Source organism: Dermacentor albipictus, chromosome 1 (assembly GCF_038994185.2).
Source record: "Dermacentor albipictus isolate Rhodes 1998 colony chromosome 1, USDA_Dalb.pri_finalv2, whole genome shotgun sequence".
Lineage (NCBI taxonomy): Eukaryota > Metazoa > Arthropoda > Arachnida > Ixodida > Ixodidae > Dermacentor > Dermacentor albipictus.
Genome location: NC_091821.1, coordinates 243,802,577 through 243,820,992, shown reverse-complemented (window position 1 = coordinate 243,820,992; position 18,416 = coordinate 243,802,577). Strand labels below are relative to the sequence as shown.

At 50.0% G+C, this 18,416-nt stretch overlaps 3 protein-coding genes across 3 annotated transcripts in view; 2 read left to right on the top strand and 1 right to left on the bottom strand.

The window, feature by feature from the left end:
• The window catches only part of LOC135907893 (uncharacterized), a 63,310-nt gene extending 54,792 nt beyond the window's left edge, over window positions 1-8,518 (top strand). Inside the window, exons 7-8 of the mRNA XM_065439647.1 lie at window positions 7,908-8,027; window positions 8,382-8,518. Of these exons, the coding sequence (XP_065295719.1) occupies window positions 7,908-8,027; window positions 8,382-8,473 (212 nt within the window). The 3' untranslated portion in view covers window positions 8,474-8,518. The remainder of the gene's footprint in view (window positions 1-7,907; window positions 8,028-8,381) is intronic.
• Window positions 7,523-18,336, bottom strand: NTPase (ectonucleoside triphosphate diphosphohydrolase NTPase). The gene is made up of 7 exons (XM_065439649.1): window positions 18,084-18,336; window positions 9,909-10,528; window positions 9,689-9,848; window positions 9,429-9,632; window positions 9,238-9,372; window positions 8,988-9,131; window positions 7,523-8,916 (listed from the first exon to the last, which is right to left on the bottom strand). Exons 2-7 carry the CDS (start codon window positions 10,505-10,507, stop codon window positions 8,470-8,472), a joined length of 1,689 nt encoding a protein of 562 aa, XP_065295721.1. The 5' UTR covers window positions 10,508-10,528; window positions 18,084-18,336; the 3' UTR covers window positions 7,523-8,469.
• LOC135907900 (early growth response protein 1-B-like) lies at window positions 10,716-12,301 on the top strand. The gene has a single exon (XM_065439661.1). It carries the CDS (start codon window positions 11,263-11,265, stop codon window positions 12,199-12,201), a length of 939 nt encoding a protein of 312 aa, XP_065295733.1. The 5' UTR covers window positions 10,716-11,262; the 3' UTR covers window positions 12,202-12,301.
• Window positions 18,337-18,416: the final 80 nt, after the last annotated feature.

The window sequence follows — 18,416 nt, the reverse complement described above, 5'->3', positions numbered from 1 at the left end:
CTACAATTGAGATAAGAGGGGAGGGTGGGGGGGGGGCAGTACTGACAAAGATAAGCTGCTTAAAGAAGCTGTCTATTCGAGTTAATCATCGCAAGGTAACTTTATTTTATGACTATATCGGATATTTAGGTTTCAAAGCACATTCGGGCTCCAACGCAGGCTGCTTTTCTGGCCGTTCTTCGGTTCAAATTTGATACCTACCACATGCACTACCGCACGAAAAAAGAACATCGTACACGTGATATGATGGAGCATATAATTTTAAAAAGAGTACTCGGCAGGTGTGTCGACTCTTGTCATAGCTTTTTTTGATATACAGAAAAAAAAACGAGCTAGCGGATCAACACTTTAACGATTAGGGCAATTTGAAACACACGATACTCGCCACGGTATAGTTAAGTGACTATATAGGCGTAGCGCTAAGCTCGAGGTCACGCATTCCATACCGGCCGCATTTCGATGAAAGCGGAATTTAAAAAAGAAAAAGAAAGAAAAGAACAAAAAAAAAGAAAAAAAGAAACCCGCTCGTGCACTTAGGCTTAGGTACGCTTTAAAGAACCTCAGGTGTTTAATATTAATCCTGAGTATCCCGCTACCGTGTGCCTCGTAACCAGATCGCCGTTCTGGCACGTATTGTACCTATTGCACGTATTGCACGTATTGTACCATTCTACCTATTTAATTCCCTTAATTTATTTTCTCAGACAGTTTAGTATTTTCTATCTGAGTTTCACTTGCCTAATGTATTTCGTATATTGTTTTACTTGTGTATTTTGCTAAATATCGTACTTTTGTATAACTTTTGTGTTTTCTTTTGTAAAAATTGTGTATGACTTTTGTGTACTTCAGTTGTTTTTTCCGTAACGCGCAAAGCTCACATTTTTTTCATGTATCGGTACCCCCTATGTAATACCCCTTCGGGGGCCTTTAGGGGTATTATGAAATAAATAAATATATATATATATATTAAGTGAAGCTTTATATGGCTAGGCGAAACCAAAATGCATCTGTCCGCGCCTGTGTACAAAAAACTATCATCATCAGCAATGGCATGGAGCGTCGTCTTCTGCCACAGCTGGCTCCATTGCCGCTTATCATTCCAGCGCAGAATTTCACTTCTGTCGTCCTAATGGGCCCGCCGCGTTTACGGGGGTACGAGCCATTGCTTAAGGGGGTATGATATATTCGTTGTTTTACGTGACGGACAGACTTACTTTTGAAGCGATTTAATTTTGAACACTCGCAAGCGTCAATGGCGGGCGGATGCTGCCAACCACGCCGCCGAGCAAACTCGAGACATCGAACGCAAGCGACAATGGCGGACTGCGGGCATGCCGCCACTGACGTCGTTCTCTCCGCCGCAGCTGAACGTGCGTGTAATCTCATTAAGAAACAAAAAGACGTAACCAATAATTGAGACAGACTTCAGTGAACCGTCGGGATTAACTCGGGGATAAACACCGGGACCGCACGCTTCAGCTTCGCTGGTTGACCACCTATATACGGAGTGCTTGGGCGGCGATTAATATATTTAAGAGCATGCACCTAACCACAGTAAAGCGCGCGTGGCAAGCACGTGCCTCGCTCGACGATCGGTGGCCTCAACACACGTGCTTTCACGAGAAACGCTATTTTCGTCGCAACTTCTTTTTTGATTAGGTTGCAGCTCAGAAAAGACACCATCAAAACATGCGTCTGTACATCTGCATAAAGCTGAGCTTGGGCCCCTCCCTCTGCGTTCTGTGGTGGTGCTCACTGGGCTCGCTATGGAGCGATCAAGGATGCACTGGCCCTCCGGGCAGCCTTTGGCTGTTGCGGAGTGGACATTTCCCTTGCACTTTCTGACGTGCGGCGGAGTGCTTGAAGCTTCTTGCTTCACACCTGCCGCGGTTTCTCCCGGAGTGCCACTTGCTCCGGGATAGCCCTTCTCTCCCCACATTTCCTACATCCATCTTTCACACCCACTTGCTCCCTTTCCCCCTACCACTGTGCTTTCTGAGCTCCTTCCCATGCCTCCCACCCCTTCCTGAAAATCAAAAAGCAGGCCAGCATACCAGACCAGGGGACACGAAGAGGAGTTTAGGCGTCAGGCCGAATAACGCGACCAAGGCTTCACTCCTCGGACCCGTGGCGCTAGTGGGACACATTGTGGCTAACGCTTCAGCCAGACTGGCAAGCTCGCGCTCGTCAAGGCCATCTTTCACGTTGAATGCTTACGGTAGGCACGTGAAGGGTGAAGAAGAATCAAAACTGTGCGCCAGTTAAGCATTTTATCTTCTGAAATGATCTCCTTCACATGTGTAAAGGAGATGGACGGGAACCTTTTGCAAAGCGTGGAACGACTGCAGTGTCGGGGTTCAGTGTTTTTATTTAGTCGATTATGAATTTCAATTTTTTTGCGCAAGTAATGTCCGCCTCTTCGAGTAGGCCAACTCATGGACTAGCATTGTGCTATATCTGCCACAGACAAGTAAAAAAAAAAAAGAAAATTTGAAAGTGTTCGCTGAAACACCTGGTATGTTATACATGTGTGAAAAATATTCAAACTCCGTACATAAAGGTCAGATTTCTTTCCAACATCCACTCCTCAGATTTACGAGGAGGGGATCTTCATCCTCATTTGTTTAGATTTATATATGTGCACAGCACACACGTATACACACAGCCAGCCACAAAAATTTACGGACCATGGGATCTCGGCAAAAGTTCAATTTCCGAGCAGCCTGTAACAGTAGTCAGTAAAACCGCGAATATCACAATGCTGTTCACATGTACTGGTACAGCCTCTAAATGCAAATACTAGGCTGCGATGTGAGGCTGCGCAGATATTCAGCATTTTCTCAGATCTCACGTTCCGCAAAATTTTGTGGTTGGCTGCCCTGGTATATATATCCTGCCTAATTTACAAAGGGCGCCACGGGACTGTCGTATCCTGCAGCCTCGTCGCTTCGTTTCCGACGAGGCAAATGATGCCTATGACGGTATGTCAAGTACAAACACCATGCAAGCGATCTTGCGATCTGATGTGAACAAGCGATGTGATGTATATGGCTGTCGCGTTCGCTCGTCGCCTACAAGTACTGTACCCTATGCGAGCTACGATTTTGAGCAAAGTCTCCCCGGTGTTGCCGGTATGAGGGCAGCAATATACGCGTCGAAACTAGCGTGACGCGTACCTTATTAATTTAAGTTGATGTATTTTACTGTAAAAAGCAGCATAAAATATTTCTGAGGGTCTCGCAGTAGGCTCTTATCGTTGCACGTATAAAAATTCACTCGTTTGTTCCTTCCGTGCGACAATCGGTAGTATTTGAGTGATGTAGTACATCCAGCTCCGGCTTCGCGCTATTGGCTAGTCGCTCATAGAACTTCCGGGCGACGAGTGACGAATTCTAGATTTATAGAACTGAGCGATCGAGCGACAAGACCGAGCGATCTGTTCAAGAGACGGCCAGTTCTGTCGTGCGAAGCCGTCGCTCGTCGCCGTCGCGCACAAAATCGCTCTCATGGGGTTTATTTAACCTCTACATCGCTCCCCGTAAGCGTTACTATAGCGTTATTACCGCTTCTTGTCGGGTGTGCTTAGCGCAATGACATCGCTGCGGTCGCACCTAACAAAACGAGCTGCTTAGATGGCGCCTAAACGCGAGGGGAGACTGGCTTTCTCCTCATGGCCCCCGCGAACGCGGCTATGACTTGCGGCGTCATTCGCAAGTGTCTGGATGGGCCCGATGACATGAGGCTTCACATTTGCAAACGCTCTTGTATGCCCTAAAATGCGACAAACGAAAATAGGCGAAACAAAGAGGCTTTTTTTTTTAATACACAGCCACATTTGTAGTGTACATTTCAATTATAAGCCGCAGGTAATTTCCCCAATGCTTTCCTTGGCATCATTGTCTGTTGCTTTCATGTGGTTGTGTTTAAGGAAATGCGACACTATTTCATTCAATAGCCAAGTTTGTTGGCTTGAAAAGCGTCTTTACTACATTTCTTTACCTAGTTACGGGCGCTGGTTGCTGTTGTCTTGCCGACTAGACATGCACTGGGTATATTGCAACTGGCCATGCGTGTGTGTGAACATTCTTTCCGGCAATGAGTTTCCGCGCCCGAATAGACAACAAGAGGCAATAAGTCGGCCTCGAAAACAGCCGAGTGGGGAGAAGGAAGGGAACAGAATTGGACCTGAGCGTGCACCGAGCAAGGTGCGTTAAACTGCGGGGTATCACGTGAAGACAAATTTCTGGTATTTTATGTTATTTTTCATTCCTTGGATTCTTCCCCAAATGTTCCAGTTGTTTTCTACAGTTAGTACTAAACGCTTTCATCCAATTCCACCCGAATATTGGCCCATAGCGGGTAATAAGAGCCGTCAAAGGATGGCAAACAAACAGACATTTCAGTAAACACCAAAAGCTTCGCTTACCACCGATTCCGACATATGCCAGTCACGTCGTTCAGGCCGACGTCTTCACCTTTCTCTCATCAAATGTTGTTGTTTTTTTCCACTCTCTCTCATATTTGTGGAACTCGGCGATCCTTTAAGCTAAATTGACGGATGCTTCCGCCCTGGACTTCCACTGGTCGGTAAGTGCGCGACACATGCTAAAGCGACAAGCGAATTCATCCAAGCTTAGGCGACAAGCGAATTCATCCAAGCTTAGGCGAATGAACGAGCTGTGGCATGTAGTGAGAGTCCTGCGGCATCGACGTCTGGCTATGCGAAGGAGGTGTAAGCGCTTTGCGAGTAAATTCGCAGGTCGATACAGAGAACAAATCATCAGCACAAAAACTGAGAAGAGAATGTTGGAGCGTCAGGGAAAAGTTCTTGGTTGGAAACAAGAAAGTAAGCCTATATTCGGAGTATATACGAGGACTAAGGTGGTAAATAAAGGATAAAAGTTCTTTGAAACTTGTGACGCAAGCACTTAACTCCTCCAAGCTGTGGCTGGATCGATACGTAAATAAGAAGTACTACAGGTGACAGTTGAAGAAGCTCACTGTTGGTGTACATGCAAGACAGTAAAAAAATTTTCGTCTAACGAATGGCCCCACTGCCAGACACAGTTCTGCGGAAAACAGTGGCTTTAGAATGTCGAGGACTAATCTTCAGGAAATGCGCAGATAAACAGTTTCGCTGTAATAGAGGCCCGATATTTTCGAGAGCGCTCAGACGCGAGTTGAAGTCGGGCAACGCGCCTCAAATGAAATGTTGTAGAATCTGGTGCTTGTCACGAAAACAGAAGATTATACTCATACACAGTATAAATTTTGGTGCACAGCGCAAAACACTGTGAACGAGGTGCGTAATACACAGCAGTATACCATGCTACTGCGCACTTGCTGCTTAAAATCCATAGTTGTCGAGAATTGGGCGCGCTCGTCTCTCCCACGACTGCAAGGGAAATATGCAGCGGTGCGGTAGGTCCTGCAAGCATTCGAGGTAGCGTACTTGATTCGGTGGCTTCAGCGAGACCGTACGATGCAGAGCTGCTTTGTTGCATGCCGCGCTGCGGCGGAACGCTCCGTGGTTCCCCTCTTCGCCGTAACGGAATTTCACTTTAGCGGTAACAGAACGGTACCATGGCTGACGTCACATTTCGCCGTACATTCCAGCCTCCGTTTGAGGACTTCGGGGAGTCTTCGCGAACCTTACTTTTTTTAAACGTGCCAATCCCAAGACTCCATCATGAAAATCGGAATGAACGGTTCCGTAGTGAGCACCCTTGATTCGTCTGTGTCATTTCATCGAATGGGTAGCCCCCGTCCGGCGCGCAAGTTTACACATAGCCAGCGCGAGAAACGCAGGTGTGTGTGTGTGTGTGTGTGTGTGTGTTAGAACCCCAAGGTTTAAGCGGTTGCGGAGGCATAAAAGGACGCCTTCGTGTCGAAGAACTACGGCGCCTTTCGCAAGACACTCGCGAAGTGCGTCGTTAACCGCACACAAAATGTCACTACTTGGGCGCGGCTGTCCTCTGATATCTAGGGCTTCGTTTTCTCTCTCCCTTTTCTCTCTTCACCGCTAATGAAACGTAACGGCCTCACGCCGGGCGTCTCAACCGTGGCCTCGGAGCGGCGCCCCATTCATCTCGGCATCTTCGCTCATTCTACTCGGAGAACCCGTGGGTCGCAATATTCGCGAGAAGTTCCCCGCACACAGGTAAAAAATAAGCAGGACAGGCAGCAGCTGGGATTACTGGGTGAACAGCGCAGCGCGCGATACCGGAGAGCGGGCAACACCGCTGCGACGCGGCCGCCCGAAAGCCCCGCCCCGCTAGCCGAGCATGACGTCATTCGTGACGTAGCCTTCGCCGTGACCGCGTGGCGAAAGCGCGTACGCACCGTCCTCCTCCCCTTCGTCGGAAGCACCGCCGGCCTGAATGGGCGCGCGCGCTGCGCGAGGGTACACTAGGGGGTGGGCAGCCGCCACGCTGTCGGGGGCCCACCGCAACACCAGCTGTGAAGTAACCCGTTACTCGGCGCCATTTACACGCCCCAATCGACGCCGCGAGGCTCCAGTGAGCGCGTGGGCTCAAGACCGCTGTGTGTAGTACAACCTACCGAGGGTCACCGGCTGGCATTTATTGCCCCCTGCGCGTACAACTGTTAGGCGCGCGCCTTTGCGTGCGTACGAGTGTGAGCATGGAGCCCCGACGCCGGTTGACATTCGTTCCCCTTCCTCCTCTACCAACCGGTCAAAACAAAAAGTGAGAAGGCACACGATAACAGAAAGCCTGTCACGCACGCCCTAACCGATGTCGCAACGTGTCTTAGCGTTCGGAACGACATAAAAACTGAAGCTGCTACCAGCTGCGGAATTTGCACACATGAACTGGCTCGTTAAGCACAAAGAGAAACGACAGAGGCATTTAGGAAGCTCAAGGTGCTGTGATTGCGGAACAAACGCGTAGACCTTCCGTTGCCTTTACACACCGTCAACTTTTTCATTTGGTGGTGGTGTGTGTGCGGGGGGGGGGGGGGGGGGCAAACGGCTTGTGTGTATGCGGAGAATGGGGTTGGAGCTGCAAACGTTGAGCAGGGAGGCTTTTAAGGATGACTTGCAGGCAAATATAGTTAACCATCCCAGTACTTTCACTCCCTTTCCTTTTCTTCCGTGCAGAGTAGCAGACTAGAGCACGCTAGCTCAGGTCAACCTCTATGCCTTCTTTATCAATAAAATATATGTATTTATATAAAACAAAAATAGTTGTGGAATTAGAATGAGGTGTGTAGCTGCCTTGTGCATGTTTCCAGTACTCGCGACATATTACTTCTGGAGAACTAGCATAAAAGCTTGTCTTAAATACACGCACAGTAGGATATCCTCTCTACTAGATGCTGACTTCGTTATAGATATCAGTGATCTTTCCAGAGGCCATATGCCTCTCTGACAGTAACCTTGATCTATGCTTACGGTCTACCGAGTTTTTCATTTAAATCCTTAAGTCTTCATATAAACATTCGATGCCATACAAACATTCAAATAATGTATACAAAAATTAGAATAACTTCAGCATACAACTTCTGTTTTGTACTTGCACAATTTATTTATACAACCAATTGTAAGACGATGTAGTATACCACAAGTGTGTGTAAAGAAATGCAGTTTTTAAGCAGGTAATTGCCCTTTTTGTTTATGGCACGGGCTACAAAAAGCCACACTAGGAAGTAATTATGAATATGGAACTAATGTGAAGTACTCCATTAGTTCTGCATTTCTAACACAATTTCATTGTTGGCATGAACAGAACCGAATCGTTACAGTGATACAACGTTTATCACATGATTCTGCAGTTGAAGTTTTTGCATATTGACAGTGACTAAGTAGGTGCAATAGCAGAACAATGATATTTTTGGCTCCAATTTTCGTAAGTGCTGACGTGGAGCCTTCACTCTTTCTTGTTCAGGTCCCGAAGCACACCGTCTCCAAATTGAGTTTGGCAATCTGATCACTTTTGGCAGCGTTCGTCGACAGACAAGAACCGGGCTGAAGCTAATCAAGACCTTCTACCGGCCTTGCAAAACATGTGAGTAATAAAAATCCCCAAAGAAACCAACATGCACAAGGGCATGAATTATAAAAACAATTGTAATCTCACAACATTTCATATAAGCTCACTTGCTGCTTTGATTATGATGTGGTTTTACCACTTAACAATAGAGAGCTGTTTTCCAACAGTTGATAAAGATATACACTCCATCAAAATGTGTAAATGGTATAAAAGGCCATGCCCGCTATAAAGGCACAAGTGAATAAATGGTTTCTTGAGAAAGAGAGCGGTGCACTTGAGCAACCGGCACCTGCAGGGTGCAGGGTTGTGCACCGCATCTGAGTGTTGCATAACAAGGAGTATGCATCAGGAAACTCATTTGCATTGCAGTGGACGAAGAGCTGAGTGACCAGTCTGTCTGTGTGGCAGTGAGTCTCCCATTGCTGCTGCTGATGCTGCTGCCTCCCCTGATGATGGCCTAGGTCGGAGGGTTGCGCCGGGCCCGAGACTGCTTGCGTGCCAGCAGGAGGAAGACCATCGCCAGCACCAGGAGGAGAGTGAAGAGCACCACGAGTAAAACAAAAAGGTTGAAGCCAATGCTGGGTGTTGATGGCTTGGCAGCAGGGATGGCATTTGTAGCATTGATCATGAAACCCAGCGACCAGCCTAATTCATAGCCATTGGCCGTCTTTTCAAATGACAGGTTGGGCCAAGTCTTGTCAGAGAATCCGTACTTATCCAGCAGTAGATCACGGATATACATAGCTTGCAGGCAGTAGCGAGAAAGGAATCGCTTGGGGATGCCAGTCTTCACAGCCTCACGCCATGGAGCAGAGCAGATCCAGTCTGAGGCATTAACAAAGGTACTAAGGGGCTTGCCTGTAGAGTTGAGGGCCTTGAGGGTGTAGTAGTATGCAGAAACACCCTGGAAAAAAGAAAGATGCACCAATCCTTGAATCACCACACTTTCTGGAGGTGAAACGGGTATAAACTTACAAGAAACTTCATGTCATATGGCACGGGAACTGAAGGCTTCTCCATGCAGCTAGTGTAGTTTTTTTTGCACTCGCTGGGGTCCAACAGCTGTTTAATGGCCTCTTGACATCCAGCACTCGTGCCGTTCCCAATAAATGTGAAAACCTAAAGGAAAAACACGACGAGAGTTGTTTATTATGCCACTCACAATAAAGAATATTTTTCCATGATGTTGTCTCCATTGTTCTTTGAGAAACTGCAAAGCACTTACTGCATTGGGATTCTGCTGTAGCCAGAGCTCACTTGCAGAGGTCTTCGTGCAATAGTTGTCAAAAACCTCCTCTGCTGTAGCGTTGAAGCTGAAGCCAGAGTTGTGACATGGGCTCCTCAGAGTTGTCGCATAGTCCTGAAATAGGAGCCACAATGCAAGCATAAGGGAAACCAAGGCAGCTTGGAGCTCACCTGCTGAGTCACTATCTGGGCCAGGTACCTTCTATGCAGCTCGTTCACTCCATAGCAGAGGTATGACACTGAGAAGACATTATAGCGCTCGCCATATAGCTGCAGGCTGCTGACATCGTCACCTGATATATCAGACGCAACAGCATAAGATATTTGCGTAGACGCTCCTCCAAGGTCCAAGGCACCGAGGGTCATAGGAGATCCCTGCAAATCGCCAGGTGGTCAGCGGCATGCTGGTGGGAAGTAGGCAGCTACCTCACCGATTTCGGGGGGATCACTTCGAATAAGTAGTTGGTGGAGAGCCAGGCAAAGAGGCCCTCATCGTGGCCACTCAGGATGGTTGCCCGCTGCAGGTTTAGTGGCTTCAGTGCACACTCCACAGCCATGAGGATGGCATCGGACTCCATCGGGTTGGTGAGGCTGCATAAACAATAGAGTTCAGCAGGGCATGCAAGGTGGGAAGGGGTCACTGGCGCTTACTTGAGCACCCGCATGCCCGCGGTGGCGCCGAGGAAGACAGGTGCTTCAAGCTCTCCGCGCACCTCGTTCACGGCGCGCTCTAGTGCCGGGCCCGTCTTGCGCGGCCCAAGGCTGCTGATGCCGCCATCGATTTCGCGGAAGTCCACCTGGACAACGCGGCCGGTGCCCAGGTACTTGGCGCCTTCCCAGTAGTAGAGAGTGGCCTGGCTGTGACTCGAGCCGGCGTCCACCACGACGCCGTGCACGAAGGGCACACGGCCGCCTGTCAGCCCGTACGCCATGGACACGAGCAGCAGGCCGAGGAGTCCGAGCACGGCGCAGATGACGCCCAGCAGTCCCCAGTTGGCGAGGAACAGGTGCGGCGAGCGCTGATAGCGCACGTACAGCGTGTCACCCGGCTGCACGCGCATCGCATGCAGCGACGCCCCCCCGCGCAGGGGCTCGTTGGAGCGCGTGTAGAGTGCCAGCCGCGGGTCGTAGTCTTGGCCCATGTCGTGGCAGAAGGCACCCAGCAGACTGTCGGCCGTGGCACCCGCATGCGTGCGCACTGTCACTGGGCTGCGGTCGGGTGCCGCGGCGCTCTTCAGCTTCACCTCCATGCTGGCCGTTTAGCGGCGGCCCTGCAAAAGCACCATTTCGTTTATCGGCCACGGGCCGGCGCCCGCGGCGCGCCTCCGGCGCGCGCGCTCTCGGACCACAGCCACGCGCGCTGACGCGTAATGACGTAGCAACGCGTAAGCGCCTGTTTGCCGATCAATGGAGACCTACTATTTCGGGGACGCCGGCGGCGCAGCATCGCAAGCCGCGGCTCCGAGCCACGTGTCCAAGAAACGGCAGGTGCGCAGCGCGCGCCCGCATAATTCCCGCAGCCTGGCCTCCGTCGCCATGGCGACGCGCCGTAAATGAAAGCTGCTCGAGCGGCCCGACGTCAGCGTGACGTCGCGCTCGGAAAAGTTCGGCTACTCTCGTTGACCAAATATGGGCAGCGCTCCGGCGGGAGTCACGGCTGCGGCCAGCATGCGATTTGCGCTGGCCCCCGGTGGCTACCCGCGGTCCTTAGTTCGACCTGGGGCCGTTAAATCGGCGGCTGCGGCCTGAAAGTGCCGCCTGGCAGCGTCAGCGCGGAGCCCGAGCGGCTAGCGGCTGCGCGGCAAGCCCTTTAAACATCATAAGGTGGCGCAGTGAATGAAGCCGACGTCACCGCGACGTCAGGCGGTCGGCGCGCCGCGATTGGCCGCGGGGGGTTCCGGCTCGCCAAATAAGGCAGCGGGGCTCCCCGGGGCCCATTCATACGGCGGCGACGGCCCGCGAGTGCGTACGTCGCAGACACACGGATGGGGACTCCCTAGCCGTCATGACGATGGACGGCCTGGACACGCTGTCTCGCGACTGCCTCCAGTTCAACCTGAGTTTTGAATCGTTCAAGACGACCGGCGCCAGCGGCCTCGCGCCACCTGAGGGCTCCGACGACCCGCTGAACACGCCCGTGTCTACGACCGCCGAGCTGATCACCTTCTTCGCCACCGATGCGGTCATCCCCGACCCAGTGCCCATCTCAGGTGAGCCGGCCCACCGCTGGCCCGAGAGACCCGCGAGCCCACTGCGCGATGCGGAGCAGCCCAAGGACCCGTACGGCCGGCTCGCCTACCGCGGCACGTTCACCACTGCTTGGCCCGGCCCCGACGCGGCGCCGTTCTTCGAGCAGCCCGAGCCCTTCCCTCCGCTCGACTCGTTCAAAGCCGCCCCGTACACGGCCGAGCCCGAGCCGGCCAAGTACCCCTGGTTCGCCTATGAGCACGCACCTCCGGCGGCAGCCTCCTCTTCGTCGTCGGCGGCGGCGCCCAAGCCCGAGGAGCCGACAGCGACACTGGCCGAGTACAACCAGGCTACTAGCAAGGGCCACGAAATCCTGAGCCAAGCTTACCAGAACAGCCCGGTGCCGCTCAAGCTGGTACCAGTCAAGCCCCGAAAGTACCCAAACCGGCCGAGCAAAACGCCCGTGCACGAGAGGCCGTACGCGTGCCCCATCGAGGGCTGCGACCGGCGGTTCTCGCGCTCCGACGAGCTGACGCGCCACATCCGCATCCACACGGGACAGAAACCGTTCCGCTGCAACATCTGCCTGCGTTCCTTCTCGCGATCCGACCACCTCAACACGCACATTCGGACTCACACGGGCGAAAAGCCCTTCACCTGCGACGCGTGCGGCCGAAAGTTCGCGCGCTCCGACGAGCGAAAGCGACACGGGAAAGTGCATCTCAAGCATCGGCTCAAGAAGGAGGACCACCCGTGAGCGCCGCGAGCCACCCTTGTACATAGTGCTCTGTACATATCCCGACCCCATCTCTCATCTCCCCGAATAAAACGGTGCGCATCGACTCTCGGTCTTCCCTTGCTGGGGCGCGAACTTCGGCGCGCCGCACCACCTGGTGACCGCGCCGAGGTGAAACGCCCAGCGCGCTGTTCGCGCGACCGCCACCTGTTCGCCACCTGGTCGCGCGCAGACCCGTGGCTCGGACCTGCGGCGCCCAGAGAGGCTGGCGATTATGCCCTGTCGCGAAACGGTCCGGAAACGTTCGTAGCCGCACGAACACCGGCGCGGACCGCGGCGCGAACGCCAGAAATCGGCGAACAGGTGGCCTAGGCACAGCGCGCGCGCAACAGGTGATCGAAGCGGCGGCGGGATGGGAGGGTGGGGGGTGCTGCGCCCTGCAGCTCCTTGCGCTATGCGCGAATGTTCGCATAACGACGCGCGTTCGCAGCTGCGAATTTATCGCCACGCTTACGCCCAGTTCCAAGTGCACCTGTTGCTTCTCCGCGCGCTTGACACAGATCACGTCTCGACAAGCTTGGCGCTTTGTTTGCGGAAATATGAATATCCTAGGCACTCGCAATCGCATCACCAGCGGCCTATGTGCCGGTCGTGCTGCGAATGCGACGCTCCCTTGCGAAAAGTTGCCGCGCTAATCCCGCATCCTATAGGCTCAAGAACGGTTCCAGCCAGTTTAGTAAAAATGGTTCGTTTCAATTTTTTGTTGTCCTGGAGCACACGAAATGGAGGTAACGCAGTGGTTAGTTCCAATGCCTTCTATGTTCTTACGTATTCGGCATCGAGCTCATATGGCGCTTGGAGCGCTAACCAGGTTGACGAATTTGACACCCGGTTCATTAAGAGTACCCCGTTAATTGAGTCGTAAGAAAGGACGGTCCACACGCTTATTCGACGAAGACTGTCACAATAATTTCGCACTTTTCGACGTAACTCGCTATGTCCGCAAGCAAATCATGCAGCGAACTTTCATCTGGCGCGTTTCGTTGTACCAGTTGGGTAACATTACGGAGCCATGACTCACACGGCGAGCGCTCGCCAGATGTTGGTTTACGCAAGTATCCCGCAGCAGGCGACCGCGATTAGCAGGTGCCGTGGCCGAAATATCGCTTCTACTACCGTAAAGTTACACTTATTCGCTCTAATTCTGAGGTGACCCCGGGAGACGCGAAAATTAAGCCAGTGACAGGAGCAGATTGCGAAGGAGGTGACGCGCCCCCTTCTCGCGTGCCGCTTCTCGCGCGCGAGCTGCTGAAGGCGCGCCTCGCTTAAAAGGTGAAACAATACGCGCCAGGGTGAGCAGTCTGCGAAGCACCAGCTGGCCGCAACTGACGACAAGGTGAGTTGGCGCTGAACAGAGACGGCGGTTCGTTCCCCCACGACGAGCTGGCCGGGCATCGGCTGCGACAGCACGGCGCTGGACAAGGCACTCTGCTGCTGCCTTCATCCAGGCCGCTTTAGGTAACGGAATCCACATTTCAATCAGGGCACTGATCCAGAGAACTAACGATGAACTACTCACGGTCAGGAGCTCGTCTACGCTCCTTCACTACGGACTCTTAATAACATTCTCCGCAAGATTATCTTCGGCGTTGATCCCTAATTTTTATTTTCTCACTAACACTACACTAGGCGACTGAAACAACGCAACAGCAAAAAATAAATATAAAGTAACTAAATAAAGATAAAAATAATAACAAGAGGGTGGGGCATTAAAAATTCATTAAACTAAAAAAAAAACAACGCTGCGACGCAACTCAGCACACAGACGAACTGACAGACAAGGAACTCTGCGTAAAACAATTCGTTCCCGCCGCTCTCCGATTAGCTACGGCTGCGGCTGCTTGGCAGATGTGGAGTAGCCACTCACTCGAAACATCTCAGTAGGAATGTTCAATTTTATTTTTATATACATGCGTTTTCCAGGACATTTTCATTTTTCAAGAAAAGTGAAGCATTATATCGCGCAATTCGCAGTGATTTTTTGCTGTCCACAACAGGCCAAGCAAGAGGATCAACTTAAAGAGTGGCAGTTGCCCAGTATTATTCGTCCAGAAGGCGAGATTTGAAAGTGTGCTGCCTTGTGCCAAGCGCAGCACCTGGCGAGCTGCTCCAGCGCTAGGCGTTTATTACGCGGTGACTGGCCAGGATGTATTTCTTTTGACGAGAACGTTCGGTAGCAAATACTTTTCTGCTCCATTCTCATCAGCGAGCAAACACAGGCACACAAAGATACATTTGCCTACCGCGCGATACACAATAGCGGATGGTTGAGAAACGCATAAATACCTTCGTCCTGTGTTGCGTTTCCCTAGCAGCACATTCAAACAGTGATGATGTATCACTGGCTATACCACACAATAGTTCTATGGAATTCCACTCCGCTGTCTTTCTTTACGCTAACTGCTCACCTTGACCTAACGGTCCGAGAAATGGTAGCTTATAAAAAAATAGCTATTAGTAATATATGGCGGACCTGCAGCGTTCCGGGATATCTAAAACTGTCTGCGGAGTACAATCAACGTCTCTATATGGCTTTCATAGATTACGAAAAAGGCATTCGATTCAGTACAAATACCAGCAGTCATAAAGGCATTACGTAATCAAGCAGTACAGACCGCTTACGTAAATATATTGGAAAACATCTACAGAGATTCCACACCTATCTTAATTATGCACAAGTAGGAAGATACCTATAAAGAAAGAGGTCAGACAAGGAGACACAATCTTTTCAATGGTATTCACTGCGTGCTTGGAAGAAGTATTCAAGCTACTAAACTGGGAAGACTTAGGAGTAAGGATCGACGACGAATATCTCAGTAACCTTCGGTTAGCCAATGACATTGTTCTATTCAGAAACAATGCAGACGAGTTACAACAAATGATTGCGAACCTTAACAGAGAGAGTGTAAGAGTGGGGTTGAAGATTAATATGCAGAAGACAAAGATAAAGATGAATACCTGGGCAAAGGAACAAGAGTTCTGAATCGCCAGCCAGCCTCTAAAGTCTGTGACTAAGTACGTTTAGCTAGGTTAATTACTCACAGGGGACCCTGATTATGAGAAGAAAATTTACAGGAGAATAAAAATGGGTTGGATCGCACAAGGCAGGCATTGTCAGCTCCTTACTGGAAGATTACCATTATCGTTAAAAAGGAATATGTACAATCAGTGCATGTAACCGGTACTGACATATTTGGCAGAGACTTGGAGACTGACAAAGAAGCTTGAGAACAAGTTAAGAAACCCGCAAAGAGCGATGGAACGAAGAATGCTAGGCATATCGTTAAGAGGCAGGAAGAGAGCGGTATGGATCAGGGAGCAAACAGGGATAGCCGATATTCTAATTGTCATTAAGAGAAAAAAATGGAGCTGGGCAGGCCACGTAATGCGTTGGATAGACAGCCGGTGGACCATTAGAGTCACAGAATGGGTGTCAAGAGAGGGGAAGCGAAATCAAGGACGGCAGAAAACTAGGTGGGGTGATGAAATTAGGAAACGCAGGCGCTAGTTGGAATCGGTTGGCGCAGGAAAGGGATAACTGGAGATCGCAGGGAGAGGCCTTCGTCCTGCAGTGGATAGGCTGATGATAATGAAAAAAGTGCCATCCAGAAGTTCCTACATACTTTACTTCACCCATTTGCTTTCTCTCTCTCTTCCCTTTTTATGACCCCCCCCCCCCCTACCTCTCGATACGAGCACACATGTTTCTTTTTTCGTTTTTTCTTCTTTTTTTTTAATGAAAAAAATGGATCTCCACGCAGTCTGCCAATGCTGAAACAACAGTTTGACCGTTGGCAAATCAATTCTTCGGAAGCCCGCAAGATGGAGGAAAGTACATGAAAGGGAAAAATTGGCATCCACCCAAATTGTTCAAATGGCAGAACATCGACCGAGTTATGGTACATTCGACTAGTCGTTATACAGCGGTCTTCGAGTTATGGCACATTCGACTAGTCGTTCTACAGCGGTCTGGCTGTGCCACTATAAAAGAGGGTGTAGAAGCGATAAAATATGGTTTTAATAATGTAACTGCCGCCCGCTTATGGTTGCACTAAAGCTTATAAGCTAAATTGTAGTTTTTGTCTTACACGGGTGTCACACAGCACACTTTCTATTGCGATCGAGCACGATCTGGATCAAACTTCTCGGTCGCGATAGGCTACAGTGCGCAATCTGCGGGAAGGAGACAATCGCGATCGAGAATTTCGAACCGGATCGGGCTTGATCGCGATCGAAAATGGCAGTGCGACACCGGTAGATTTGTAGAGCTGCTGAAGCGCTCCGGGACAAGTAGAATGTGCATTAGATTCAACTAAGAAACCTCGTCGTCTGTTGAGACGACTTTATGTTGTAGTGCAATAGATTTCAAATCGAGAGCCACACGGCTCTGCGTTGAAATAATGTCGGGAAGGCTATGCTAAGTGTATACGTTTTTGTCTTCAGTATGAACAAAAAGAAAAAAAGGCCAACCTGCGACTAAATAGACTAAATGTTCGTCGTTATTTAGTTCAGAGCGCTAGCGAGCACCCAAATTCGCCTACCTACGTCAATATTTGTTCAGTTCATAATAAAGAGAACAGGAAAGCTTCGCTTTAACTGCCCTTACAGTACCGCCCATAAAATGTCATTAAAGAGCCGAGCAAATACTCTCAGCCAGCACGTATACATAAATGCAAGGACAGTATTTACTACGTGCAGTCACGTATCCTCACTGACGACTGCTTCAAGACACGTACATGTAGAGCTGCCGCAAGGGGCCAAAGCGAAGGCACGATAAATCTCTCAAGCGCACGGAATCTGAGACCGGCCAACGCCACGCCTCCTCCAAGTAATCAGAGAGGCTTTGCACGAACGGTTACACTAGAACTTGTATTCGGTATCCAGTATAAACCCGCACAAGATATTACAGCATTGGCGCTAATAATAGTGTGCAGTCAAAGCCCCGCAGCCTACAATTTCGAGGATTAAGGGAAAACTGAATAATTTGTTTTAGGAGAAAGTAAAGACCGAATAGCTTAAAGATAGCAGTCTTATTCAAGACATTTTCGGTGCTGAAAACGACCAATACAACAACGCACTTTGCAAGGCGTTGTTGTATTCAAACAGTTTGCATTTACGCGATGTAAACACACGTTTCTTTCTCAGTGACATGTCATTCCAGTAAATCTGACTTCCACTGCTCTGCAGCTAATATCAAGAACACGCCCATCACGCGCATTCTTGCACCTCACTTCGCCGCCCTGCATTTGGCAACCGATTCGATTAAAATCGGGGGTTAGAACAGTTTTTTTTTCTTTTTCACATTACATCACGGCGAAGCTTAATTACACATACGCGCTTGACGCGAAATCATTGATAAACTAGATACTTTAACGATTCTTAAACAATCTACAACAAGTTCTAGCTTATCATTAGTTAGTCAACACGACTTGATGCTAAATATACCGAATTTGGAAGCTCTCGGCAGCGGCTACAAAAGCAATAACAGCATTAATCAAGAAACGCAAAACAGGCGTCAACTTTGCCAAATTCACGTTTTAATCTAGGTGCAGAACGCTGGTAAGATTAGTTTAAAGGTCCACAAAACCTGTGCGGGCCACAAGACATGACCAGCTCTACAACAGTCGGTACGTACCAGTGTGCCTGCGTTGTAGCAAAGTCTCCTGGCGACTACCCGCACCGAAACCTACCGCAAGTCTTGCATTCGAGTTGTTTACGCAACAGCAAAAATGCGAACATCACATACAACTGATCTCTGACCTCTCCTGAAGGCCAGTCGAGATTAATTGCAATCACGATGCGAGTGCAACAAGACGATGCGTGGGATAAGAGAGATATCTTACCATTAATTTGTGGAATTCTGCTCGCTGCAGATGGAGAGAAGGCACCGGCACTGTTTACAGTTAGTGCAGCGACTCGATGCGCTGTGTAGCATGTGCATAGGCCCCAAAATGTTAGCACTTGTAGAAACACAAAATTAAAACATGAAACATCTTACAAGGTCAACAACGAAAAAAATTCACATAAGGTGCCAAGATTCTCTTGCAGTTGGCCAGCTGCGCGAAATTTGCGCGCTTGCAATCCAACACCGTCCAAAAAGCCGCACGCCGTTTGCATGTATATTTAGCTGCAAATTAAAAAGCGCAAGATGACATTTTATCGAGTAAAAAAACTAA

Bases quoted from the DNA above. Each gene is read 5' to 3' on its own strand.
- NTPase (XM_065439649.1), bottom strand. From the start codon at position 10,507: ATGGAGGTGAAGCTGAAGAGCGCCGCGGCACCCGACCGCAGCCCAGTG. The intron at 9,373-9,428 runs GTGAGCTCCAAG...CTCCTATTTCAG, and splicing joins CCCAGATAGTGACTCAGCAG to GACTATGCGACAACTCTGAG. The intron at 8,917-8,987 runs GTAAGTTTATAC...TCTTTTTTCCAG, and splicing joins CATATGACATGAAGTTTCTT to GGTGTTTCTGCATACTACTA.
- LOC135907900 (XM_065439661.1), top strand. From the start codon at position 11,263: ATGACGATGGACGGCCTGGACACGCTGTCTCGCGACTGCCTCCAGTTC.